The following is a 27,980-nucleotide window of genomic DNA, read 5'->3' as shown; positions in this document are numbered from 1 at the left end:
CGTATGGCTCTTACGACTTCAACGTAAATAAGTAAGTAATCATCCATTCTCCTGGTTAATGTTTCTTTATATTTTTAATACATATACTTATAAAATTTTTTTCAAAAGTGTTTATAGACTTTTACTACCCTTATACAATATTCGGTTCTTTGGATGATCTCAATATAATTACGATAGTTCGTTAACGTTTTTACGTTTTACATCGCTTAATGTTTCTGTACTAAAACGTTCGTCAATACAACTCTGTTAAAAAATTTGACAGCTGCTTCGGTCGTCATATCAAATAGAGGAAAATCTAAGCCGTGTCAATTTTTCTTGTCTAGAATTTTTAACTACTGAGAAAAACAATATTCTATGTTACAGTTTTTCATATTTTGTACGTTTCAATTTCGATTAAGTGTCGTGGGGGAAATAGTTAGTTTATTTGTTGGATGGAAGTGAACTATTTTCTCAGTAACACAGTATAAACATCAACCCCCTCCATTTAGAATTAGAACAACAAAACCAAAAAAAAAAAAAAATACACAAGCAAAAAGCTGCTGTCGACGCCAACGCCAACGTTGTCATCAGTAACGACAGTATTGAGGAAGTAGTTAACGCAGAAGTTGTGATATTGGCGAAAACTGGCTGTAACGGCAGTAAAGATAAAACAAAGCAAATCAGACACCAATTGGACAACATTGCATATATAAAATAAAAGTAAACTAATAAAACAGTGTTTGTTTTTACAAATAAAATTTACAAAACCACTGAATTCATTGCTGCAGCATGCCGTCAAAGAAGAAGAAATACAATGCGCGTTTTCCGGCGGTGAGTGCTACACTTCATCGAAGTGAATGGAAGTGCGAGTGTGTTGTAAAAGAAAACGCGGTAGCTATGAAACAGTAAATGCTATTGTTTCTGCTAAAGTTTCTGTTTAAAGCGTCGTTTTCGGTTCTCATACGCCCCTTGCGTTTATTCGTACGAAAGTTGCGCGTACAAAACTTTTACCCATACACACTCACACGTACGCTTTCATTTCGCACAGCGGAAATATCTGATAAGATTTGTTTTTGTTTTGCAGGGTCGCATCAAGAAAATAATGCAGAGTGATGAAGACATCGGAAAGGTCGCGCAAGCTGTTCCCGTCATAATCTATATCCTTTTGAAAATGCTAAGCATGTTTTCATAAAAAGAAAATATTTAAATGCTTACGTTACTCTTCGTGAAAAATCTTGAATTTCGATAATTAAGGGATTACATAAATTTCTTATGCTTTTATTTGATTTTCAACGAAAAGTTCTACGTCAGTTTTTCATGCTAAAAAAAAATATAATTTCATAGTTAAAGCAATATAACTCCAAACGCAAGCAACCAAGTGCGAATTATAAATATTATTTATTCGAATTTACATAATTTGATAACACTACTTTATAATATTTCTTAGAATTGCTTATGACACAAACTTCGCTTTAGTGATTTTAATTTATAATATATTACATACATACATATATACACAAAAAATATTTTAATTCGTAGAACGTGACTGGGAATTATATTGTTTTTTTTTTCTAATTTTGCCTATGTACATACATAAATTATCATTATACAATGTGAATTTACTCACATGAACATGTAGCTCAGTGCTAATACATACATATGTATATGCAGTGCATATTTTGTATATACGCTCTAATGTACTATTTTATATTAATATCGTGCAGCCATATTTTCATATCCTGAACAGGGTATATTCAACAAGCTTGTAAAACCATAAAGCAAAATGTCGAAGATCCTATAAAGTATATACATATGTATTTAAATGATCAGATTTGCCGTTTGTCTGGATCGTTTGCTAATTTATCGGACCACTATTAGCATCAAACTCAAATCCCCGTATGGCAACCTTTTATTTCTAATAAGATGACCTCACGAAATTTGGCATAGGTTATGCTCCGAGCCAACGCTATATTATATTTCTATATTCACGTTATTTAACATAATTCAAACCCTCTTTATAATTTCATTAATCAAGGAAATCGAATTTCCTTAACTGGTATATTGTATATTTTAATTTCCTTATATATACCTAGGACATTGGAACTCTTTGTGGAATCGCTTTTGACGAAAACATTAAGAATAACAAATTCGCGAAATGCAAAAACACTTTCAACATCCCACATGAAGCAATGCATCATGTCCGAGCAGCGTTTCGACTTCTTGCGTGAATTGGTGAAGAATGTGCCTGATATTAGTGTAGCAGAAGAGGCAGCCAACTATAACGAAGAGGACGGGCAGAGTTCACCCGATGATGTTTACCCAGATTCGGATACACCATACGATCTGAGCATGCCATCCACATCAGGCGGCCGCAATCAATACCGTACTACGACTCCTGGACAGCCGAAAGTCAATGGCGGACAAACACATTTCCAGTACAAACAACAGCAGCAGCAGCAGCAGCAGCAATACCAATTAACGCCGCATAACGGTAGCACTATTGACACTGCGGCCATTGAAGCAGATTTAAGACAACGCTTACGTCAACGCCTCAATAACACACGGAGTGTAATTGTGCATACGGCATCAGTTGCACAAGCTGCGGCAGCAGCAGCTAGGCCACCACCAGCCTCACCTGCAACAGCAACACCAGCCGCAACGCCAACGCCAGCACGAGGTGCTTATGGCAATTATGTACAGCCCATAAAGTTAATGCGTTCCGAATCGTCACCCGCCAATGCCGCCCAGCATTTGTGGCAAGTATCATCCAATTCGGCTACACAAAAGCAAACGGGCCAGAAGCGTCTACGACATCAGGCGTTATCAGTGCCGTGCAACAACAATAATGACAATTGTACCGGTGCATCGCCAGCCAAGCGGCAAAAGCCCGATTCAATAACACAACAAACACATTCACAAACTGCCATACCCGCGCCCGTTTTCAGCTACGATCTTTGCAATAAGCCCGTTGTAAAGATCGATTACAGCAATTTACCGTTAACGCCTGCCACTTTGGGTGCCAGCGAACAGCCACACACAACACCCAGTATGAGCAATTTGCCGTTGAGCGCGCCCGTGACCAATGCAAACTTCAATTTCAGCGCCGCTGCACCCATTATCAACATTGATTTGTCCAACATTGTGACGAATAGTGGCGGCGGCGGCGACAGTAAATTGCTGAGCGCAGGCAACAAACCACCGGTCCCAGCTGTTGCCACCATAAGCATTGGCGCTCTACCGGTTGAAATGGCCAGTGCTGTGGCCTCACCACCAGCCAGTGGTGTGTGCAGCAACATTGGTGCAGTGGTGAAATCGCCACCTACGTCCAGTACTCCGCCCACAAATCAATTATCTGACTGCAAAATAGACGGCAACGCCGCAGCCGGTGAATCAACATCATCAGCCTCGTCGTCCTGTTGCTCACCATCGTCATCGTCACTGGCATCGACGTCTGCCAACAGCCTACAGGGCGGCGGTAGCAAAAGTATGTTGAAAGCTTCAAGCGAGATAATGGCAAAAATGACTGCAGCCGGTACAAAAACACTTGCTGCAACGTGCAAAAGTTCGAATACACTGCTCGAACTAGACGAAGACTATGACAATATTTGAATTTAATGTTTTAAGTTTTAAATCTTAACATAAACGTTAAGGATTTCTTTCCTCTTTTTTTTAATAAATCAGACTACCAAAATGTGAAGTTGTTATTGTTTATTAGACTGGTATCAAACAAACGCCGTTACTCGGGTCTTTCTCACTTCTCTACAATTAGCTTGACACTCTCTTTCACTAAATTCACAGCGACCATATTCATGAACTGAACGAAGGAGTACAGACTGTTACTTTCGAAAGCCTGTGCTCCTCCACTCTTCATGCGACCGCGATTATTGCCAAATTACAGAGTCGCAACAAAATTCTCAAGTCGCTAGCTGGCAACTTCCGGGGAAAATGTCAAGGAAACTTTGTTTACAACATCAAGGCAATCGGCCGGCTGGTCATAAATCACACTGCACCGATATGTTCGCCTGGATGTAGTGAAACGCAGACAAAGAAGCTTCAGACATGACAAAATGTAGTGAAACGCAGAGAAAGAAACTTTAGACGATTTCAGGATGCCGCTTAATGTCTCCATTTGATCCGCCTGCTGGGAACAACATGAGATCTTTCCTTGACTACGTTGACGACATCGAACAGTATGCCGCCCAGTCTTCGGACGCAACAAACATTAGACGTCCAGCGTGAAATGAGTCCCTGCATGTCTCTAACCACCTCTTTTTATGCCTAGCGGACCCCTTTCGACCAACCAAGTTGAAAAAGCACGTTTCCTGGACCTACCGTTAGATGACTTCGACGACAAACTCCTCGAACCTTGCCAGCCAAGCGGGGATTAGATGAACGCTACAACAGCAACAGGGAAAGCCGGGACCTAGGAATGACTGTAGTGGCAAACAATTGCCTAAGGTCCCCTCTCCTTCCCTGCATATTCATCATATACAAATATCCAGCTTCCTCTTAACTTTCTAAAGTTAAGCCGTCAAAGCCAATAATTTGAAATTCTTTGTTTGAGCTGTTGTTGTTGTTGCACCCCCTTAAATAATTTGGAGTAATACAGCCCAGTTTGTTTTAACCGTTATTTAGTGCCCGTTAGGGGGGTTAGGTTCAGAGAAGTTGTCATCGAGATCATCCAACAGTAGGCCCAGAAAACGTTTCGTTTCGTCGGTGTCGGACCTTAGGGTGAGGGCATCTAACACCCTTCTGTCTATGGTCCGACCGCGGGTTAGCTGGCCATACAAAGACTAGAATAGAGTTTGATAAGTCAGAGTCGATTCTGTATAAGTAGGAGTTTAACATGCTACAATATCTAGAACGAAGCTTCGCAAGGGTCACTCTCGATTCTCGCGCCAACTCGAGCTATTCATCTACAATGGGTGGTGGTTTGACTCCAAATACGTCATTCACTGAGAGGAAGTCGGTGTAAGTGTTTATAGCTCCACAATGAATGGCAGTCAGTGCTTGTCTGAAGTTAATTGCATGAGAAGTCTGGTCAGAGTCTGAATGTCTTATATCGTCGATGTAGTTGAAGAAGGACCTCTTGATGCTCCTAAAAGACCGTTCCGTTCCAATGACAGCAGGTATGATTTCCGCACCTCAGCAGAAACTGTCCGGAGAGTAGTTCATTAGGCACCTTAACTGTGAGCATGCTTTTAGTCGGATAAAAATCCGCTTACATAGACCAGATTGTCATGACATCTGTCTTTAGCTACATTTAAAACCGTTATGTGCCCTTAATTTCAAAACACCGCTGTTTGCAATATATATATAAAAAGATTTTATTTAACTTTTCAAAAATATAATTTGATTTTTTTCCTTTCGTTATCTTGTGGTTTTCTCTCTTTTTATACTAAAAATAAATATTGTTGCAAATTTCAAAAAAAAAAATAAGTGTGTCTGCACATGTAGTCGATATCATTGTAATGTGATTGTATTGGGTGTAGTTTTTTTTATTGAAGACGTAGTAGTTGAGTTTACAAAATGGACAAGAGAGTGTGATTGTTATGCTTTTATGGACTACACCAAATTTCCGGACTGTACTCGAATAGCAACGAATTGCAGCGTAGTAAATAATAATGTTTTTTCTTTTTTTTTTTGTAATATTTAACAATTTCTTTCACAGTGTTTCATGATAGTGTATATATTATTGTTTAAAAACAAACATATGTAAGTATGTATGTATGTATGTATGACAAAATAGTGTACATTCTTTAAAAATCTTCCTTACTACACGTTACACTTGTTCGCGTTCGTATTATTATCTCGTTTTTGTTTTAATTTCTTAAGATCAGCTCGTTTAGTTTAAAAAATGGAATAACAAAGTAGTGTTTTTTCTTAATATTTCTTTTTTTTTTTTGCATTTTTGTTGTTTCTCACGGTTCGGTGTCGTTTTTGTACTTTTTGCCGCAGTATTCTTAATGAGTATGAGTTTTTTTTTTCATTTTTCATGTTTGTACGCATACATAAATTGCGGTGTGTGTGTGTGTATGAGTGTGTGCAGTAATGTTTTTGTGCATTCCATTCACAGTTATGAGCATGAAATCATGTTATGCACATTGCTGCCGCAACAAACAAACGTCCAGTCACACACCAACTCATGAAATTTCTAACAAATCATTCTTATCATTAAAAACAGCCCATCCACACATCCATACAATCGGTCGTCAGTCGTCTGTCGCGCACGCGCACGCGCTGTAACGCGCCAATATTCATTCGTTTTCAGGCACTTTCCATTGCAACTGCTTGCCACGATCGTAAAGCGTCTTTAGTGCGTTGGTGAACTTCTGCTCCGCCATCAATTTCAGGTAATGTTTGTACAGTTGCAATGTGGTGCGCGCATCCTCGACGGAGTCGTGGGTTTCGGATTGAATTTTGGTACCTTGAAACAGGGAAAGATAAATTGTATATAAATGATTTTTTGAAAATATATATGTATGTATGTGAAAGCATACAGTGATACAAATAATGCCTTAAAAGGCAATTGAATTAACTTTTAAATAATTTTTTTATTTTGTTAACCCAAAAATTTAAAAATTTTGATTAAAAATAATTTACAAATTTCGAGTCCCAAAAACTGCCTTGAAAAATTAAAATTTTAATACCAAATACCGAATTGAAAAATTAAAATAAATAAAAATAAAAATAAATTTTAAACTGAAAACTAAAAATTTAAATTTTAATCCTTAAAACTGTATTAAAAATTAAAAACCTTAAAACTTTATTAAAAATTAAAAATAAGAAGCTTAATCCCAAAATTGAAAATTTTAATAGCAAAATCGGTTAGAAAAATTAAAAAATACATTTTATGCACAAAAATGGAATTAAAAAATGTGATTTTTAACTCTAAAAACCGTATTGAAAAATTAAAAATTCGAATCTTAATACCAAAATCTATATTGAAAAATTAGAAATGAAAAAGTTGATCAAAATTAACAACGGATTGAAAAATGAGAATATTAATCCCAAAACCGGGATTGAAAAATGAAAAAAAAATTTTAATCCAAATATCGATTTAAAACTAAAAATTAAAATTTTAAACTAATGAAAAATGTGAATTTTAACCCTAAAACCCGTATTGAAAAACTAAAAATGAGAATATTAATCCCAAAACCGGGATTGAAAAATTAAAAATAAATTTGTAATCCAAATATCGATTTAAAACTAAAAATTAAAATTTTAAACTAATGAAAAATGTGAATTTTAGGGTTAAAACCCGTATTGAAAAACTAAAAATGAGAATCTTAATTCCTTAACCGTATTAAAAAATTATAAATGAAGATTTTAATCTAAAATAAACGAATTAAAAAAGAAAAATTCTAATCCCAAAACTCAAATTGAAAATAAAAAATAAATTTTAAATCCAAGCATCGGATTAAAAATTAAAATTTTAAAACTAAAAACCGCGTTGAAAATTTAAAAATGACAACTTTAATCCCAAAAAACGAATTAAAATATATGAAACTCTAAAAACCGTATTGAAAAATTAGAAATAAAAATTTTAATTTAAAATGACAACGAATAAAATTTTTAATATCGCATAGAAAAATTAAAAATAACTTTTTACATCCAAATAATACTAAAAATCGCGTTGAAAAATTAAAAATCACAACTTTAATTCCATAAATCGGATTGAAAAATTAAAAATATAAATTTTAATCCGAAGACCTTATTGAAAAATGTGAATCCAATTTTTTTATTTACACACTTTTAAATTTAAAAAATATGTTATCAATTTTTAATTAATATAAATTTTTAATTTCCATTTTTAAATCTGTAGATTTCGAATTAAAAATTAATTTCCACTTTTTAATTTAAATCTCATTTTTAATTCCAAAATTAAAAATTTAATTAATTAATTTTTTAAATTATTTTTTTAATTCAGGATTAATTAAATTTCCGTTTTTTTTTATTTCGAATATGCAACTGAAAATTTAATTTTAATTGATTAAATTTGCAATTTTAGAATTAAGAATTAAATTTTTAATTATACAATTTTATCAATTAAAATTTAAAAATTTTTCCAATTATTAATTAAGTTTAAAATTTTTTTTCTTATCATAAAATTCTTAAATCTGTAGATTTGGGATTAAAAATTATATTTCCATTTTTTAATTCTGATTTTGCAATTGAAAATTAAATTTTAATGAATTACAATTTTTAATTTAAATCTCAATTCTAATTTCAAAATTAAAATTCAATCAATTCATTTTTTTAATTAAATTTTTTTAATTTTTAAATGTATATTTTGGAGTATTGAAATTTCCGTTTTTTAATTCTGAATATGCAATAGAAAATTAAATTTGTATTAATTAAATTTGCAATTTTAGAATTAAGAATTAAATTTTCAATTATCGAATTTCCAATTTCGGCATTATAAATTTCTAATTTTTGAATCAAAATTTTATTTTTAATTAGTAATTGCAAAATATATATTTATAATGCCGAAATTGGAAATTCGATAATTGAAAATTTAATTCTTAATTCTAAAATTGCAAATTTAATTAATTAATTGGTTTTAATTAAATTTTCTATTTTTAATTTTAACGTCACTTTTAAATACAAATCGGCAATTTAATCAATTATAAATAATTTTTTTATTTTAAATTATCATTAATTATGTTCTCAATTTTTTTTTAATTAAAAAAATTAAGAAATCCTTAAATCTGTAGATTTTGGATCAAAAATTAAATTTCTATTTTTTAATTCTGATTTTGCAATTGAAAATTAAGTTTTACAATTAATTAGATTTCATTTTTAATTTAAAAATCTAAATTCTTTGTTAATTTTAATTAAATAATATTCTATAAATTTTTAAATGTACATATATTCAGGGTTAATAAAATTTCCGTTTTCAATTAAATTTTTTTATTGCAATTTGGGACTAAAAACTACATTTCCATTTTTAATTCTGATTTCGCAATTAAATTTGAGTTAATTATATTGCCAATTTTTTAATTAATACTTGAAATTTAATTCTTAATTGCAAAATTAAAATCGACATTTTTTAAATAATTAAATTTTTAATTTTAATGTCATTTTTAAATCCAAAACAGAAATTTAATTAACGAAAATTTAAAATTTTTCGGATTAGTGAAATTTAAAAATTTTTTATTTAGTGAAAATTTCTAATTTTTCGAAATTATTTTTAATTAAATTTCCAATTTCTTAAATTAAATTTAATTGTTAATTTCAAATTAATAAAATTTCCAATTTTTCACTGTTCGGTTTTAAATTGGAAATTTAGTTATAGAAAATTCAATTTTTAATTATTAATTCCAAATTATTATTTTAATTATAAAATTTGTTAATTAATTAAAATTATAATATATTTAAAATTATCATTAATAAAATTCCCAATTTTTCACGGTTCAGTTTTAAATTTGGAAATTTAAGTTTTAATTCCAAAGTTGGATTTAATTAATTATAATTAATTTTAATTAATTGTTTTTATAATTAATTTGTTTTTTTTTCATTTCATTTTGAAAACCACACAATATACATATGTATGTATGTATGTAAGTGTGCTTACCCAAAAAGTGCCAGGCGAGAAATCTCAGCGATACCATGCGATGATGTGGGAGATGGAAAAGATGCACAGTGTCGATAATTTGCTCTGACGGCACATAAATATTTATAACTCTGAAAAAAACACCAAAAGAATATAATTAATTTTTTGTAATATTTCGCCCAATTTCGAACTGCTAATGCAAGGTTAACTGCTACATCACAGGGCACCCTGAGTAAACACTTTTTAAAAGTATTATACTCAAACGAAATCTGCATCGTTGCACCAAAATTAACCCTTTAAAGGTAAACAGCATACTTTTGTGAGTTTATAACAACAAATCAATAATATATAGAGACATATAACATAGCACACGTTATGCCACACGAGCTCGAATAGACAACTTGTTGATATGCGCACACAAAGCGTACATTATGCACCAACCAATCGGTCGTGCGCGCGCATGTGCCACAATTCACATATTTTTCAACTATGCACCGAAATAATGTTAGTTTTTTTTAAGCAAATGTACGTGAGTAAATATTTTTTATAAAAAAAAATTATAAAATTCAAAAAATAGACGAATTTAAGCAAACCAGCATATGTGCACACCTGAAATCATTCTTCAATCCGTGTCCCACAAAAATAACACCAATATCCACTAAATATTTCAACTTTTGATATGAGTTTTTGAGCGCCGTCAGTCGTTTGCTGCTGAAGTTCGCATCCAAATCGCCCGGTTTGATGCCCGAAAATTGCGTCAGATAATCGACAACCTTCTCCTGCGTTGATATGTAATCGTCCATGAAGGGTACACCCTCATCGGGACCTTGACTGGTGGCAACAACAAAAGATATGCAAAAAGTATATACAAAACATACATACATATATAATAATCTTGGTATCAATTTGAACACAACTAGCAACAAAATGAAATCAAATACGAAAAATACTAAAATCTCATTATTAACTAAGGAAATCAAACAAACAAAATGGAAATTAGTGTAAAGAAAAACTGAAAAATCAAAAAACATAAAATATTGTTGCGGCAATTTTGAAGCTGCTATGGCATAACGCATAGTTGGTGGGTATTTGGGATTGATTTGAGCCAATTGTAAGCTTTGCAACTTCACTTCTTTTACTTCCGGAATGCCCGCACACACCAACTACATGCCAGCAACTTCAACATTTGCTTTGCACGTGCGGTTGTTTTTTAACATATATTTTATGGGTTTTTTGAGACGACAGCGCTGCTTATCCGCTTACCCGCGTATGCATGAAATACGCGCCACACTCATGTGACATGGTTTTATGGTTGCTGTTTTGCCATCCGGACGTATTTCGTTCTCTTCGGGATTCAATGTGACAAATTCAGCATCCATAGCGACCAAATCACCTGCCTGTGGCATTTCATTCGCTTGCAATGGCTTAAATATAACATCGCCCATGCTGCTTGGCGCTGACGCTGGCGCTAGCTGTACAGGATTTGTTATATCCTGCAATAAGGGGGTAATTATATATAATAAAAAATTGTAATTGAAATTCGCTCTCTCTTTTCTCTGCTTTGGCAAATACTAACAAAACAACAACGAAAAAAAAATAAGTTTATGGATATGTTCTCATCTCATGTGGAATATGAAAAGAAAAATAAAACAGGCAAGAGACACTTAGTTTACTTGTATGAATGGGTTATGTTGGGGTAATTCCGCTTCCGTGCTGTTCGTTGGCATATCACCTTTGGCGGCTGCAGTTGCAGCAGACGACATAGCCGACGTATCCATATTTATGCTGCTGTAGAAGAGTACGCACGGCACTTTCCAGTCCAGTGTGAACCAGACGGACTCCTGTATCGAAACGGGTGAAATGCTGTTGTGAAAAAATACAAAAACAAAAATTATTAACTGTTCAAATGTAGCAAATGGTGTATGCCACAAGTAGTGCCGTTATTCACTTGCCTGAAATCATTAAAAATGTACCACTGTTGTTGCTCTTCACCACTGCTGCCGCTAGACGCCAATTTTTGTATATGATATTTTTTACTTACGTTAATCAGCGAGACCAAGTTCTTCTGGGTGCCATCGTCAATTTGACAGACCACAGCATGCAGCGCATATTCACGGTACGATTCGCTGGTACTCGCTGCAACAAGAAGAAATTGTAAGAAAAAGCGAAACAATAGAAAAAGTTTATAAATTCTGCAGCTACAACAACAACAAAAAGATATAGAAAAGTCCGTTCCCTCGACAGTCGGGTCTAAGTAACCGGAACGGACTCGGATTTTTAACCGGCCAAGGACTATCAACTCGTGAGAGAGGGGTTAGCGGGATTCATTGGATATGCAAAGAGACAGTTGGAGTCATGCGGAAATCATTGCACATATATCTGGTATATCGGGGTCTATTCTGGATAAGTAGGAGTTTAAGCTACTACAGTATCCAGAACGAAGTTGCGGATGGGTCACTCTATATTCTCGGGGCAACTCGAGCGCTTCGCTTGCCATGGGTGATTTCGACTCCAAGTACGCCTTTTACTGAGAGGGAGTAGGTGAAGTTGATGTGGGTTGCACTGTGAATGGGCGTGACAGTCCACTTACAGTCTGTACGTGTCGAAAGTATGTTACGTCCCAAGTCTGATCGGCGCTGTCGTCAATGAAAGATCAAGGAAAGACCTCTTGATGTTCCTAGAAGGCGTCTCTGCTTTAAGCAGAAACTGTTTGGAGATAAGTTTATTATGTTCTTTACGCGGAATCATGAGGACTTCACTGTGTAAATGTTCAACCGGAGAGATCAAGAGACATCCTATAATCGTTCAGAGTGCAGTTGTTGGTGTTGCAAAGAGTACTTAATCGCCGTTAGGATGATAAGGATTAGCTAGGTTATCGTAGACGTCATCCCACGGTAGGCCCAAGAAACGTGCTGTTTCGACGTGGTCGGATCACAGGGAGAGGGGTCAGATGAGTAGGGTTAGTGGGACATGCAAAGGGATGCAGTATTTTGACACGTCTAAAGCTTCTTCAAAGGCTAGGGCATGTGAATCACTTACAATTTGCAAATCGTTTCCTTGCGCTCTCTATGCTCGTTTCATGAATGCTTCTGCGATTCTCCTTATTATCAGCGTAATTGTGCTATAAATAAGTAAGATATTCGCTATAATGCTTAGATGCTTTCAGTTGACATTTTTGTATTTACCTCCTCTGTTTTTGTATTACTGTGCTCGGTTTGCACACTAAGTTCACCCTGTTCGCTGATGGACATTGAAAAGCTCAAGGGAAACCATGAATTCTGACGCCCATTCGGCGATGTGTTGGTTTGGAAGGATGCGTTGTTGGAAGCGGGTGATTTCCTATTCATTCCACGTTGAAATGGAAAGATTTTATTTAAATTTTGAGCAAGCTAGACGACAACTCACCTATCGGGATGTACAAAATGACAGTCGCTGCGCGAACAGTTGAGACCATAACGACAGGGCTTACTTGTATTCAATATTGCTGGACTTTCGGATGGTGTGTGTAAATTGCGATTCAATTGTCTACGCAGGAATCCCAAATCTTTTTCATTGCTTAAACCACAATTGATTGCCAGTATTTGTGGAAGACAAGTAACCTGTAAATTAGTTATTTTTATAACTGTTTTTAATGTTCGCTTTGATGTATTTGCACATAATTAACGCACCTTAACACTTTGCTTCGTGGGTGAGAATTTTTTGCAATTTTCACAAAATGCTTGTATATGCTTTTCCGTACTAAGCGAGGCTTTTAGAATGGAACCAAAATGAAACTGCTCGCCTTCCTTTACTTGCAGCGGATAAGTCAGATTACACGCTAATAAAATGTTCTGTTTAGTTTTCTAGAAAAAAATAAGTATAAATATAAAAATTTTAATATAAATTTCAAACTTTAAAATAACACAGTCAATTACCTCATCATTACATTTCAGACAACGATTAATGCAATCTTGTCTTGTGCCAAAGAGTCGGCTAACTTCCGAATCTTCGTTGATTTTACTTCGTTCGCGGTCATCGTCTGTTAAATATTTTTCCGATTAATAATGTAAGTATTCTTCTATTAATGGGTTTAACTTACTTTCTTTCATATCAATTGTTTGAAATATTTCGCCTGCTTTGTGGTTAATCTCCAGCGGAGGTTTGTCATTGCCAGCCGAATTTTCATCTGCAAAGAATTATTTATGAATTTAGATTGAAAAATACAGTAGAAAATGGAATATGAAAAAAATTCACTGCAAATGATAATTTTTTATAAAATGTTTTAAATATAAAATAAAATAGCAAAAATAGCAACAAATATTCAAAAATGAAATATTTAAAAAAAAATTTAAATTTTATACTGAAAATTTATAAAAAATAATTAAACAAAAAAAATTGTGTAAAAATATAAATAAAAAAAATTTGTACAATAAAATATAATAATATTCAAATTGAAAAATTGGATAAAGCGTTTTACAAAAATAAAAGTATGTATGTTTAAATAAATATAAATATTCAAAAAAAAGAAAATATATATGAAAAGAAAAAAATTAAATTTGAGATATAAAATGAATTTAAAAAATACAAAATGAACTAGGAAAATATAAAAAAATTAAAAACATATTTTTAAAACCAAAATCAAATTTAGAATATTATTAAAAAAACACAAAAACTAATAATAATAGTTTAAAACAAGAAACAAAAAATTTGGGATTTTTTAGAAAAAAAATTATGTATAATAAATAAAAAACGATTGATTAAAATAAACAAAAAAATATTTAATTAAAGTTAAAAACTTAAAAAAAATATAATTATATAATTATAAACAATAAAAAAGAAAAATGTAAATTTAAGATATAAAAAAAATTAAAAAAATATATATGTAAATGAATAAAAAAAGTATTTTGAAAAATAAAAACAAAGATAGAATTTTAACAATAACAATAATAATAATCAAATTGAATATCGAAAACAAAATAATTGAAGAAACGTTTTACAAAAATAAAATAATGTTTAAGTACATAAAAAAATACTAAAATTAGAAAAAAAATATATAAAAAAAATATAAAAGAAAAACAATTATGTTTAAATAAATATAAATATTCAAAAAAAAGAAAATATATATGAAAAGAAAAAAATTAAATTTGAGATATAAAATGAATTTAAAAAATACAAAATGAACTAGGAAAATATAAAAAAATTAAAAACATATTTTTAAAACCAAAATCAAATTTAGAATATTATTAAAAAATAGTACAAAAACTAATAATAATAATATTAAAATAAAAATTGGGATTAAATTTTTTAGAAAAAAATATTAAAAAAATAAGAAAAATCTATTATACAAAACAAATATACATATACATACATACATATGTATGTATGTATGTACATATGTGCATAAAAATATTAAAATTTAAAAACGAAAAATTAAATGCTAATTATTTAAAACTAAAAAAATGTAATTTAATTAAAATTATTCAAAAAAGAAAAACATATAAAAAGAAAAATTAAAATAATTAAATTTAGGTTTAAGAGTCAACATACAAAAAAGATTATATAATTAAAATAAAAAAAAAATAAAATATATAAACAATAATATAAACGAGTTTAACAATAATATTAAAAATAAAAATTGTTCAAAAACAAAAAATAATATTACTAAAATTAAAAACAAAAATTTGGATTAAAATTTTTAGAGAAAAAATTATTTGTAAATAAATAAATAAAATTCCTATTGCAGTTTTAAATAATTTAAAATATTTGAAATCTAAAAAGAGAGAAGAAAAAAATATAATAGTAAAAATAAAAATGTATATGCGAATAAAATAAGTGAATGAAAAAAAATTAAAAAAGTAAATAATTAATAAAAATTAAAAAAGTAAATAATTATAAACAAATTATATATTTTGTTCATAAAATTAAAAATATTTAAAAAATAAAGAAGAAGTTTGTTAAAATAAAAACGAAAATTCAAACTTAAATTATAAAAAAATAAAATATTTACAAAAAATTAAAACAAAATTAGAATTTTATCAAAATTGTAAGAAATAGTAATAATAGTATTAAAATATAATAAAAAAAAAACAAAACATATTGAAAAACAAATAAAAATATGTTTAAATTAAGTTTAAACAAATAAAAACTATGCTATTGCATCCTCAAAAGCATAAATAAATTAAAATTATTGTAACCTTATGTAAGAAACAAAAACAGAGAGGAGGAAAGAAAAATAAAAAATACAAAAAAATATTAAAATCGAATAAAACCAAAAATTAAAAATTTAGGAAATAAATTAATTAAAAAACAAATAAAACCAAAAGCAATTAAAACATGCAAAAAAAATAAAAATATACAAAATAAATTATTTGAAAATTAATTAAAATTAAAAAATTATAAATTAATTAAAATTAAATGTAATACTAAGTTACAATTAAATAATAATTCAACTTCTAAAAAAAATATCGTCAATAAAAAATACCTATTATATCTTCAAAAGTTAGTTTTAAAATAATTGCAATCTTAAACTATAATTAAAAATATAAAAATAAAATAAATGAACGGTATAAAATACCAAAAAAAATATTACAATTAAAAAAAATTTATAAAAATAAATGAAATTAAAAAATTGTTAATTAATTCAAATTAAAAATAATAATAAAATAAAATATTTTCTATTATAATAAATGAAATAAAAATTAATATAAAATTAAATTATTTTTATAATTTACAATAAAATAATTATTATTTAATTCAATTTGTTAAAAAAAGAACGATCGTCAAAAAAATATTATGTCCTCAAAAGGATATTATTTTTAAAATAATTGAAATCTTACGTGCAGATAAAAACAAAATATTTCTAAAAAGGACATATAAAAAAAAATCATACTCGTACGCAAAATTATCAAACATTTGAGGGTTATTTCCATTTTGATGAGGACTTTAAGAAATTAATAGTAAAAGAAAGGGAACTGAGAAACAAATTCTTCTTGTCAACCACTGAAGAAATTTGCCAAAAAGACTCGCACCACAAAATACATAAATACCTTCAAATTAAAACTGCTGATTTTTTTGTAAATACGAACTCTACAGTAACCGAGTCTTCGAACATTTTCGAATTGAAAACATATTTAAAGCTACCTTAATATCATAAGTAATCTTCTAGTGAAATGTTAATATAAATGTGAACTATACCAGAACTACTTGTGCTTGTTCCGCTATTCAAGCGGCTTTTCTTCTCCGAGTCCACCATTTCGTAATGCATCTGATGGAGAATAAAACGGTTCCAATTCTGTAAATTAAAATCAGTATAGTTGAGCGATTTATGTTATATTTTGTATTAAGGCAAAAAGGGCTTACCTGTATAAGACTTATTAAATTAACATTGGACGAACGATCGGACAGTATAAGGCCCAGTGCTGATGCTTCAGGCACTGTGCGAAATGAACGTAGAAAATTGCTGGCTTGACATGGAGAGGCAGCTGCGAAAGGAATGACACAAAATTATACTTAAAAAAAAAATAGTTTATGAATGACGCATATTTATAATATTTACCCGAGCTTTTATCCAACATATTAAAAAGAAAACCGAGTTCACAGGACAAACAAAACTCCTTTTTGCAAGAATGTTCAATTAACTTTTGACGTAGTGGTTCAATAAAATATAAAATCTGAAATATATGTAAATAAGCAGTGTTAAAGCGACTGTGTTCAACGCATGCGTAGATGTTAGTATTTACCTGTAGCATGGAATTACAATAGGAATTTGGTAAGGTAGCCTCCAGACCAGCAAAGCATGTCTGATTGTGCTGTTCAAAATCGAAATCTTGCGTACCCAACTTGGAATATTTCAGTTCCACTTTGCGATAACGTCGCGGTATGATCTTAACACCACTCTCCGTCGTTTTTGTCGAACTGTTCATGCCATTACTGTTTGTAGCCAAACTATTTGGTGTGTCCAATACGTATGGAATTTGATTGCGCCGTACAGTACGTGGATTTGGTGAATAACCGATGGGGCCTTGCATTTTCATACTATTCAGCACATCTGCCTCAATCGGTTTTGGGCGTCGATATTGGTAACGCAACAATTCGGTTGGCCAATCGGAAAACCAATGTGTGCCGGTCACCAAATGTGGCAGGACGATCGATGACAACGGAAATGTGGTGTCTGTGATGGGTACGAAAGGCAACTGCGGCACTGGATCAGCGAACTCTGTATTCCGTGAGAAGGCATTAAATTGTGGTTGCGGTGTATTGACGGCAGCGATAACGCTTATATGCCCCGATTGTGCGCCAAAGGCCATGGCCTGCGATGAGGAGCACACATCGAAACTCAAACACTGACTGCCAGTTGTATTTATTTGATACATTGATACACGTGGTTCGCTCAATTCAACCGTATCTACCAACTGTATTTGCCCATAACTGGAGACCACAGCCAAACGTGAAGTTTGTGATGGTAGAAATTTCAATAGCTGTGGATCAATTAGAACTTGTATTGGCGATATTGAACGCAACATACGTAGATCATACACCATTAGGAAACGATCGGCGGCCAAGGTGCCTTGTCTGCCGCTATAACCACATGAGATAAGATAATTGCCCTGCACATCGAAATCAGATAAGCTGCCAGTATGAGTTTTGATGGTGTGCTCAACATGTAGTGTATTCAAATCTCGTAATGTCACCATGCCAAAGGGATCACCAGCGAACAAAAAACGTGAATTTTTACGCAGAACTGTGCAACCTGTTGAACCGACGTGCTCCTGAAAAACATAAACGAATTATTATTTATATCATGAAAACATAAAACCTTACTTGAACAACTCTAGTCAGTTCTTACCACTTTCGTTTCTTTCAATGTACGCAAATCGAATTCGATCATTTCATCTTGCAGACCAGCCATGACCAGACGATGTGGTGTCAGCAATTGCATACATACCATTTCCGACATGCTCTTCGAACGATGTGTGAATTTCGGTATGCCACGACGTATTTGATGTCGCAACGATGTTTGGGTTAATACCAGAATACCCGCATCTATGGTTATAATTTGACGTACTATATCGCTGGCATGCACTTGAAAAGAAGTGTACTTTTGCAATGTGCCGCTGTAGTATGATGTGACGTGGCCCTATATGAAGCAAAAAAACATTTAGAAATGTTGTTGAACGAAATTTGTACAGCATTATATTGTTTACCCCTTGATTACCCATCCAGAGCAATTCTTCATAATCGTCAAATGCTAGAGCTGATACACCGAAATTTTCGCCGCCATCTGCCAGTATGGGAACCAGTTCCATGTAGCCTGGGTCCCCGGAGCTAATATTGAAACCATTAAAATTTGGCGAAAAGTGACCCGTGGCGCGTTGGCCGCCGCCATCGTAGACATCTACGTAAGAGCAAGAACAATAACGTATATAAAATCAGACGCGATTGGAGTAGCGTTATATGAAAAAGCGGTGAAAGCTGCTTCATTTTCACAACAACAAATCAATTGTATATTTTTCAGCCAACACTTACTTAAAATGTCCTCTGGCGGTTCAGCGCCACAATAAACATAATCCATAAATTTTCTAACTCACGCAAAAACACTGTTGAATACAAGTTGTGTACCCACTCTAAACGTTCTTATATGTATATCAGCGGTATTATTAGTAGAAATTTCTTAAATTTAAAGTGAATTTGTAAAAATAAAAAGTTGCCCGTCTTTTGTTGCATCCGTGAACCCGAAACCAGAGAATTATTAAGCCTACGTTCTCTGCCGAAACTTTCTCAACAAATTTTCTTTGATTTCCCTTTTTTACTGTCTTTCGAATTGGGTTCATTGTTTTTCCAAATATACTAGTGCTGCCACACCAAAGCATACAAATTTTGGTTGTTCCTAACAGTTTGATTGCCAACATTTCGATAAACTTCTGATGTTTTTGTTTATAGCAAACACGTCTTATATTCTGCAACAACTAGAATAAATATAAATTAATCATAAAATATATTTATAAATTAATCATTTTATAGATATTACAAAAACCTTGCATGGTAACAGGATCAAAATAACGCTATTACGTGCTTACGTACGCACTCTTTTAGCTTTATTTTTTTTTAGATATGGCAAGGTTATGAGTCATATGCAGAAGAAATAAAAACAAATTGAAGAAATAAATCGAAAAGCACTTACATATATTTTTGTTCTTTCTAATTTTTTGTTGTCATCGAAAGTGAAACGTAAAATTAATTTATTATTGTTGAAAATTAGTAAACTTTGGATTTAGCGTATCAAATTTAGTATATAAAATTTCAATCACTAATGCCAGTTAAGGTATTCCAAAATATGTCGCTGAAAGAAGAAGTCAATCCTGGACAGGGGGAGCAGAATCCAGTTATAATTACCGGTACAACTGCACAAACTGAAACAAATGCTGATGTCAGTGATGCTGCGCAGGAACCGCAAGTAACCAGAGAACTGACACAGACAGATCGCATAAATAAGCATTTGCTGAAATCATTTCTCGACCGCATAAATACTAGTGGCATCATGGAACAGTTTTCAACGAATACTTCACAAACAACAACAGCTCAAAACGATCATGATGACTTTGAAGAACAATTATTCATTGGTACCCAAATTATGTAGTTTGTCGGCATGTTTTCCATATTTAAGTTGGTTTCCATTAATGTAAAAAATGCAAATGTGTATTTGATAAATAAATTGTGTATGTGCAATTTTGCAACATGTGGTTTATTATCTTATACTTTTAAATTGTTTTCATAATATATATAAACAATTGATTTGGTAAGCTCTTGAGCATAACTTATTTGTAAAAACAGCAAACAGTGAAAAGTATTAATGTGATATTAAATTAGGATGAACTTAGGAACTACACATAAAAAAAGTTATGTAAATATATTTAAACGTAAGTGTAGGATAAGTTCCAGTACATTTGACGTTGCTCCAGCATTATTCTAATTATTATTTGTATTCTAACACAATATTTGATTGGTAGGCTTAAATACTAAATTTTTTGGTATTTATATGCGCCGCCTCTTATTGCTCTGCACTGGCGGTGGTGTTGTGGATGGACTACTATTAGATTCTAAAGACAGTGAACCACGCGTGCGTTTTGGTGCACGTTTCGGCATATCAGTCAGCTTTGCTGCAATCTTTTTGTCCATCTCCTTTGTATTGTGACTACTGGCATTAGCTTTGTGTGCTGAAGTTTTATCTGCATAACAAATATGAAGCAAAAAACATTGTTTTTAGACACAATAATTTTACAAACGTATGTGTGTAAATACAAATAATACCTGAACTAGCGCTCTTTGTTGTATTATCAGTAGCAACAGCAATAATAGAGGGCGGACCACCACTAGAATCCACACTACTAAGCCGCTGTTTCTCTTCGCTCTCAGCACGTTTTTTTGACAGCAATGCTGAGAACTCGGTCTCCGGCAGTGAAAATTCCCTTTCTTCATTAGGAAATGGCAGCGGTTCCAATTCATCTAATACATCCAAATTGTACATAGTACGTAAGTGTGCCCATATTGCTTCGGCTGGTACATCACGTTGTAAATTTTTCGACAAGCGATCAGCAATACAAGCCATATAGAAATGCTTATTTATACCGACTGGCTTCAAACCTTCCAATGCGAAAAACAATTGGATTTCCTCTTCGGCCGACCATTCGATTTGTTCACTATCGCTGGGAGGCACCACAGCTAACGATGCCTTTTCCCGCGAAACCGTCATATTGGAAAAATTTCTTCAAGAATTTCACAATATTTCACACAAACACGTTTTTAATTATATTGATCAATGGTCTTGTAGTAGACGAATAGATGCCGGCCGAGTTGACAAAACTTGTGCAATTCTCACGCAAACTCGTGTTTTTCTTCTGTTTGTCACCAAAAAAAATGTGCACAAAAGCGCAGAGTCGCATACAGCTGTTTTGCGTGCAATGTATGTTGATTTGCAGCAAACTCTTTGTTTACAGTGCTAGTCAAATGTTCTTACGCAACCTTTTAAAAAATTGTTGAATAATTGCTTATACGTTTGAACGCTGCTCTGTTTAAAAAAAAATTAACTGCAAGTGCATGAGAAGCATTTAAAGATTTTTATTTTAAATTTTTATTGTTACTACAGCATAAAATTGAAAGTTATGTTGATGAAATTTTAGCACTAGTTGCAGGAAAGTGTATTTGTTTGTAAGCAGCCTAATGAAACCTGAAGCAAATTGATGAGATTTATTAACATAAAACTGCATTATGTTAACCATAAACTGTTATTTAGACAGCTGCGCAGAGAATTTGTTGTTACTATATATTTTTCTGTTGCTGTACGCCGTGTGTACGCCTGTGTTTGTACTGTTTGGAAAATGTGCACAAAAACAAGCAGGCACTAAAAGTAAGGAGCAAAACAAAAACAAGGAAAAATCTTATGTAAATATGTGTGCATGTGTGAGGTGCATGAGTTGCCATCAACTGCGCAGCTGTCGCATTTGGCTCACCCCGCTCATTGCCACACACCGATTAATTGAACATTTCGCGACACCAATTCTCATCCGTGCTGTCGCATAGACAAAGGACACGAACAGATGATACCAAATCGTTGCGTTTTGGATAACTGCCGAATGCGCTGAGTGCAGTTGAGTATTGACTTTTTCCCGTGTCGGACGCATTGAGACAGTGAAGCGCATCAAACAGCGGCGTTACAAAAAAAAAAAAATTCAGCAGTTACACAAGAGTCCTTCTGGTTGGATATAAAAATCGTAGAGAATTTATCAATATCGTTTTTTTATACACCATATTGCATGTTTTGCATAATTGCTACAAGAAAATAAATAATAAAACTAGAGAGCATTGCAAAAAATCAATGATTACAGGCTTTTTGCCGTTTGTGGCAAACATTTGAAGCAATTTTTAAAAGAGCATTGCACAATACAATTAACTACAAGCAGCGCTGGGAAAAAGCAAAGTCGCATGTAATTCCACGCATTCAACGGAAGAACTTTGCAAACTATTTGTATACTTAGGGCAAAATATTCAAGCTAGTAATAGAAATTGATGCCTACTTAACACGGTAAAAGCAAATTAATTCCATAAGGTGCCGCGCGTGGAGTGCGGCAGAAGGGAAAATATCGATTTGTAACATAAAACATATATGTACGTTTGGCAGCTAGCAGCAACAAAGCACAGGACAGCTATACGGCAAGCGCGGATCGGGAACTAACAGCAAAGCCTTGCTACGAGTTGTCACGAAAGGACTAAGCTAAACGGTGAAGTGAACTGGAACGACAAGCAATTGCAAAAACAAACAAGCAAACACAGTGAACTTTAGTGCAACTTTATTTATAGTAAGGAAGGCAATAGTCACAGCTGTTGACAGCGGGGTGAGTGGCGTATCCAGTGCTTCCGGTAGAGCGTTGACAACGCACGGGCAATACCGTTACTTAAAGCGAAAAAAAGCACACTGCGGCTCATAGAGAGTGCGGCAGTTAGAGAGTGCGGAAATTGCAAAACAAAACGTGAGCGTGCAATTGAGAGCAAACCGTTACTGAGCAAGAGCGCACAACTACACTGACAGCAGCAACACTTTGAAGCGCATCCTTAAACGAAATATATATTTTTTTACCGTTAATTAGTGTGCATCAACTATCCTACAATTTACTACGACACTTTGCGCGTACGCCGCTGTGATAGTACGCGCTGTCGTATACGTAACCAATTTTGTAACGCGCTCACCTTGACTCACATTCACTGATTATAAGCAGTGGCTCTAATACGCTGTACGTCGACTAGTTGAAAACATAAATTCTATGCCAAAACCAGCAAAATGTTGCCATAAATTGTACGCACACGCGATAACTTGGCCAAGCGCAAGTTGCATTTCCGCGCCGATATTCTTCGATTTTTTTTAAATTGTCACAAATTTACATGCAAACCACTGCAATACAACCAAAATAGACACTACGTATCAAAAGTAACTAGAATAACGTGAAAAATCTGTGCCAAAGGCTGCGCCTAAAACGTAAATATTTTTTTACCAATAAACAAACGCTTTTGTTTATAAGCGTTACTTACCTTGTTTTCTTGCCTCTTTTTTTTCTTTTACAAATTTGTACAAATTTACAATTTTCGTGTGGTTGTCGCTTCGTTGGTCGGTGAGACCCGTCTATTAGCCATTGCAACAGCAGCTGTAACAACAATTACAACAACAACACTAGCAGCAAATTTACGCCGTTGTCGTTGTTGTTGCTGGTGTCGGTGTCGGCATCGTACGCTGCTTGGTGCCGTCGCTCGCTTCGTAAGTCAAAGTAAAAATTCCGCCGACGTTGGTCCTGTCGCAACTATTCGCTTGCATCAAAAAAAGCCGATTTAAACCAATGCATTTAGGTTTCAAACGTGCAAAACGCCAAAACCAAAAACGTTTTTCGATTAGTAAAAAATGTCTTTGCCCCGAGAATGGAATCTTCCGGTGAGTACCTACACATAATTGCGGCGTTGCAAATTATACATTGCAAAAAGGTTGAATAAATGTTGTTTCTAAATTAAATTTTTTTTGATTTGTAACTCATAAAATTAGGTTTAAAAATAATTTTCAAATTTCTAATTTCGATTATAGGATTGAAAATGGAAAATTATTTTGAAATTATTTAAACACATATTTTTTTTAATAATTTGACTTTTTTAATTAAAAATAATTATCAAATTTCTAATCGCAATTATCGGTTTGCAAGTTAAAAATAAATTTTGAAGATCAAAAATGGAATTAAAAAGATTCTTTTTAATAAATTTAATTTTTTAATTAAAAATAATCATCAAATGTCTAAGCTTGATAATTGGACTGAAAATTAGAAATAAATTTTGAAAGCCAAAAATCAAATACATTTTTTTTTCAATAAATATCTCTTTTTAATTAAAAAAAATTAACAAATTAAAAAGATTTTTTTTTTAATAAATTTAATTTATTAATTAAAATACATAATTCACAAACTAAAAATATTTTTTTAAATAAATTTAATTTTTAATTAAAAATAATTAACAAATTTTAATTCCAATTATCGGTTTGAAAATTAAAAATAAATTTCAGAAAACGCAAAACGAACGTATGAAAAATATTTTTTAATAAATTTAATTTTTTAAATTAAAATAATTATCAAATTTCTAATTCCAATAAATAAACTTTAACTGGCAAAAACATTTCTTTTGAGCCCAAAAATTTGAAATTTGAAATATTAAAAATAAATTTTTAATCCAAAAAACGGAATAATAATAATTTTTTACTAAAGAAATTTAATGTTTTAAAATCTGTGATCCAAAAAATTTAATCAAAGTAGTTTTAAAATTTCTGAACCAAAATTGCAAAATGAAAAATAACTTTTTAGTGAAAAAAATCGGATTTAAAGGGATTTTTTTCATAAAAAAAATGAATCAAAAATAATTTTAATTAAAAATGAAGTAAAAAAATTAATCAAAAATAACTTTCAGATTTGAATTTTGTAATTTGAAAATTGAAAAATTAAAAATTTTTATCTCAAATAAAATTTAATTTTTTAAAATTTATAATAAAAAAAAATTTAATCAAAGTAATTTTAAAATTTCCTCACCAAAATAAAAAAAATTTACAAAAATCGTATTAAAAACTACGAATTTATTCTTTAACACTGGATTGAAAAATAAAAAAAGAAACTTCATCCAAAGTTTATAATTAAAAATAAAAATGGCGTTTTTGAATTTGAAATAATTTTACACAAAATTTTCAACACTTTCGTCTTAATTATATTTAATTTTTTTCATTGTATTGTTTCAGTTTCATATTTGTAAAAATTTACTTTTTCAATAAAGTTTTTTATTTGAAAAATAATTTTATAAACATTGAATTAATAATTAATTAAATTAAATTAATCATTTAAAAAAAATAATTTTTGAGCCAAAAATATTTTTACTCCGATTTTGGAATTAAAAAATTAAGTTTAAGTGAATTTTTTTTTTAATTTTTAACTTTTATTTAAATTTTTAATTCCGATTTTACAAATTACAATTAAATTGTCGACTTTTAGTCTCAAAATTGGGCCAGCCTCCAAAATTGGCGATATTTTGGAATCTTCAAGAAACAAAGTAAAAAATGACTTCATCAATTGCTTCAAAATTGCAGGGTTTATTTTTTTACTTATTTTAAGAATACGATCCGATCAACGATAATAAATAAAAATAAATAAAAATAAAGAAAAAATCTCTACTAGAAGATATTGTCCGTTCGTTCGAAAAAAATTAAAAATTTACAAATTGCGGTGTTTTATCAATATCATTGTTAATGGGCATAAAGAGGGATTTGATATTTTCGTCATGTGGGGATGGCTCTTGCAGTCGAAAACATGTTATTTGAAACAACGAGTTGCTCAGTTGACTTCAATTGATTAACTTGACTCATCTAGGATCTATTCCAATACAAACATGCACTTTTATGCAGTCGAAATAAAGCTTTTTTATTTTTCAAACTGACTACTATGTCTTTATAGTATTTATAGTGGAGACCGCTCCTAGGAGAGTATTTTTCCCATAAAAAGTATGCGTCAGTTATTCAGCAGCCCTTTGAATATTGGCAGTTGCTTCATTTGTAGCGCTGCTAATATTAAGAATTACTCATTTTTTCCTGTGTCCTTAGAATTCACACGAACATAACCTTAACACTTTTTACAGTAATTTTTAATCTCTAAATATTTAAATAAAATTGCCTCATAAATATGTATGCCTGTATATTCAAGTGAAATGAATCATAGCTAAAAGGTCTAAATAGTTTTTGTATATAAATGTATGTATGTATGTAAATGTTCTAAATGTGCATAAATCTGTGTTAAGGTCTTTACCGTCATGCAGTTCCATTTTGCGATGACTAAGCGTTCGCTTTTGTATGCACTTCTTCAACTCGAATGTTTGTTCTTGTGCAGGAAATGCACTTATTTGCAGAAAGCAGAAACATTTCGCTTATTTCAATTAACTTTTTAATGATGCGAGCAATTCCATGGCAAACAAATTATTTTGTTGCGGAACATGCTTTTTTTCATATTGCTTAAGGACGAATTTTTTAAATCGATCGAGGTTTGCGAGCGAATTACACGCCGCAAGAAGTTTTGCGTTTTTGAAATAATTATATTTTATAATTTCGATTGGTTTTTGATGATAAATAATGTTTTGAAATCACAGGTAGAAAAGATGCAGTCAATGCTATCTACATAAATACATTTTTTTATATTTTTTTGAATAATAAGTGAGGTTAGGTTAATCTGGTAAGCCAAGCATAGACCAGTTTGGTCCTTTGTGATGCCAGATGGAGTTCAGTTGCTAAGTCCAAGAAGAGTAGTCATCCTTTAGGATGCCTGCGCTTGATGCGAATTTTAACAGACTCTGCGGCCTCACTATCGATACATGCTCCAGTGTATCATAGCGTGGGGATCTCAGAAGCACACAGCGTAGTCTTGCCAATGTGGGACAAGTGCATAAGGGATGTTCCATTGTTTCCCTGGTGCGCTTCTCTAGTTATTTCCTGCATTATTTTCGTTCTGTCAGCTCCATCTTACTAGCATGTATCGGCACCAGACAGTGAGCAGTTAGTATTCCCATTATGTTCATTCATTCTATCGAGTGTCAGTAGAAATTTTGTGTACTGCCGATCTACCGTTTTGCACATAATTTTTCACGTTTTGCGCCCAGGTAGCTCGTTCCATTGGGTTTTGATTTTCTTTGCCATGCTTCTGTCGAGATCATCGTATAGACAATGCATGGGTTTCCCAATGTTGATCACGTTTCCGGATGTTAGTCGTACACCATTCTTGGCAATCTCGTCTACTATTTCATTGCCCTCCATCCCTTTGTGGCCTGGCTCCCAACAGAAGTGAAGTTGCTTGATTCTGGCAACAATTTCCACTGCCGCCTTGCTTCCCAAGACACTTCTGGCCGATGTGCGATACAAGGTTACTACCTTGATTGCTTTTTGGCTGTATACATAGATGTTGACTCCGGAATCGCCTGCAGGTACATTATAGGCCAGCTCCGCGGCTTTAGCAATAGCAAAGACCTCAGCTTCAAATATACTGTAGTGTTCTGGCAACTTAAAAGGTCGCCTTATGCCTAACTCTGAACAGCCAACTCCATCGTCCATTTTCGGGCCGTCCGTATAGGTGGTTAGGGTGTTGCGCGTAGCTAACATACCTTTACGCCAGCCATATTTTTCTATGTTTACTTTGAACCTTCTTTCCCAGTTGAAAAGTTTGATCATGTACCACAACGTCTGGTGTGTTTAACGTGGGTACCTGCTGACGACGGCGCTCAAAAGCACAGCGGATCAATATAATGCGTTGATCAGCGCCCTGAGAATGCTAAGTACCAATTGGCAGTGTAGCATGGACACACTAACCACTTTGGTCGGGTTCGAGACCCATCTAAAACCTCTGCCGTGCTTTGGGTTCGG

The 27,980-nt window shown here is 32.4% G+C and overlaps 5 protein-coding genes across 7 annotated transcripts in view; 3 read left to right on the top strand and 2 right to left on the bottom strand.

The window, feature by feature from the left end:
* The first annotated feature begins 254 nt into the window (after positions 1-254).
* On the top strand, positions 255-3,670 carry LOC120771863. Its single transcript, XM_040100112.1, has 3 exons — positions 255-810; positions 1,064-1,136; positions 2,069-3,670. Exons 1-3 carry the CDS (start codon positions 769-771, stop codon positions 3,586-3,588), a joined length of 1,635 nt encoding a protein of 544 aa, XP_039956046.1. The 5' UTR covers positions 255-768; the 3' UTR covers positions 3,589-3,670.
* A 1,620-nt stretch (positions 3,671-5,290) lies between these two features.
* Positions 5,291-19,315, bottom strand: LOC120770553 (PAN2-PAN3 deadenylation complex catalytic subunit PAN2). 2 transcript variants are annotated; one of them, XM_040098124.1, is made up of 19 exons: positions 19,040-19,085; positions 18,718-18,908; positions 18,360-18,650; positions 17,254-18,282; positions 17,070-17,184; positions 16,874-16,995; positions 16,709-16,805; positions 13,614-13,700; positions 13,450-13,553; positions 13,204-13,377; positions 12,941-13,134; positions 12,721-12,874; positions 12,575-12,656; positions 11,488-11,671; positions 11,209-11,398; positions 10,799-11,028; positions 10,145-10,366; positions 9,557-9,666; positions 5,291-6,406 (listed from the first exon to the last, which is right to left on the bottom strand). In XM_040098124.1, exons 1-19 carry the CDS (start codon positions 19,083-19,085, stop codon positions 6,237-6,239), a joined length of 3,792 nt encoding a protein of 1,263 aa, XP_039954058.1. In that variant the 3' UTR covers positions 5,291-6,236. The 2 variants fall into 2 exon arrangements, with proteins under 2 accessions (XP_039954058.1, XP_039954060.1); XM_040098126.1 differs by lacking the exons at positions 5,291-6,406; positions 9,557-9,666; positions 10,799-11,028 and having other exon boundaries at positions 10,259-10,366; positions 19,040-19,315.
* A 387-nt stretch (positions 19,316-19,702) lies between these two features.
* Positions 19,703-20,266, top strand: LOC120772353. The gene has a single exon (XM_040100917.1). The coding sequence runs from the start codon at positions 19,824-19,826 to the stop codon at positions 20,148-20,150; it is 327 nt and encodes a 108-aa protein (XP_039956851.1). The 5' UTR covers positions 19,703-19,823; the 3' UTR covers positions 20,151-20,266.
* LOC120772352 (MRG/MORF4L-binding protein) lies at positions 20,211-21,417 on the bottom strand. The gene is made up of 2 exons (XM_040100916.1): positions 20,822-21,417; positions 20,211-20,739 (listed from the first exon to the last, which is right to left on the bottom strand). The coding sequence occupies exons 1-2, from the start codon at positions 21,261-21,263 to the stop codon at positions 20,546-20,548; spliced, it is 636 nt and encodes a 211-aa protein (XP_039956850.1). The 5' UTR covers positions 21,264-21,417; the 3' UTR covers positions 20,211-20,545.
* A 734-nt stretch (positions 21,418-22,151) lies between these two features.
* Positions 22,152-27,980, top strand: part of LOC120771286 — a 29,438-nt gene continuing 23,609 nt past the window's right edge. The window contains exons 1-2 of one of the 2 annotated variants that reach the window (XM_040099214.1): positions 22,152-23,540; positions 23,692-23,987. In XM_040099214.1, the coding sequence (XP_039955148.1) occupies positions 23,958-23,987 (30 nt within the window). In that variant the 5' untranslated portion in view covers positions 22,152-23,540; positions 23,692-23,957. Of the gene's footprint in view, positions 23,988-27,980 lie in introns of both variants that reach the window. The other variant, XM_040099215.1, reaches the window with a different exon arrangement.

Source organism: Bactrocera tryoni, chromosome 3, assembly GCF_016617805.1.
Source record: "Bactrocera tryoni isolate S06 chromosome 3, CSIRO_BtryS06_freeze2, whole genome shotgun sequence".
NCBI lineage: Eukaryota > Metazoa > Arthropoda > Insecta > Diptera > Tephritidae > Bactrocera > Bactrocera tryoni.
This window is presented reverse-complemented; position numbering and strand designations above follow the sequence as displayed.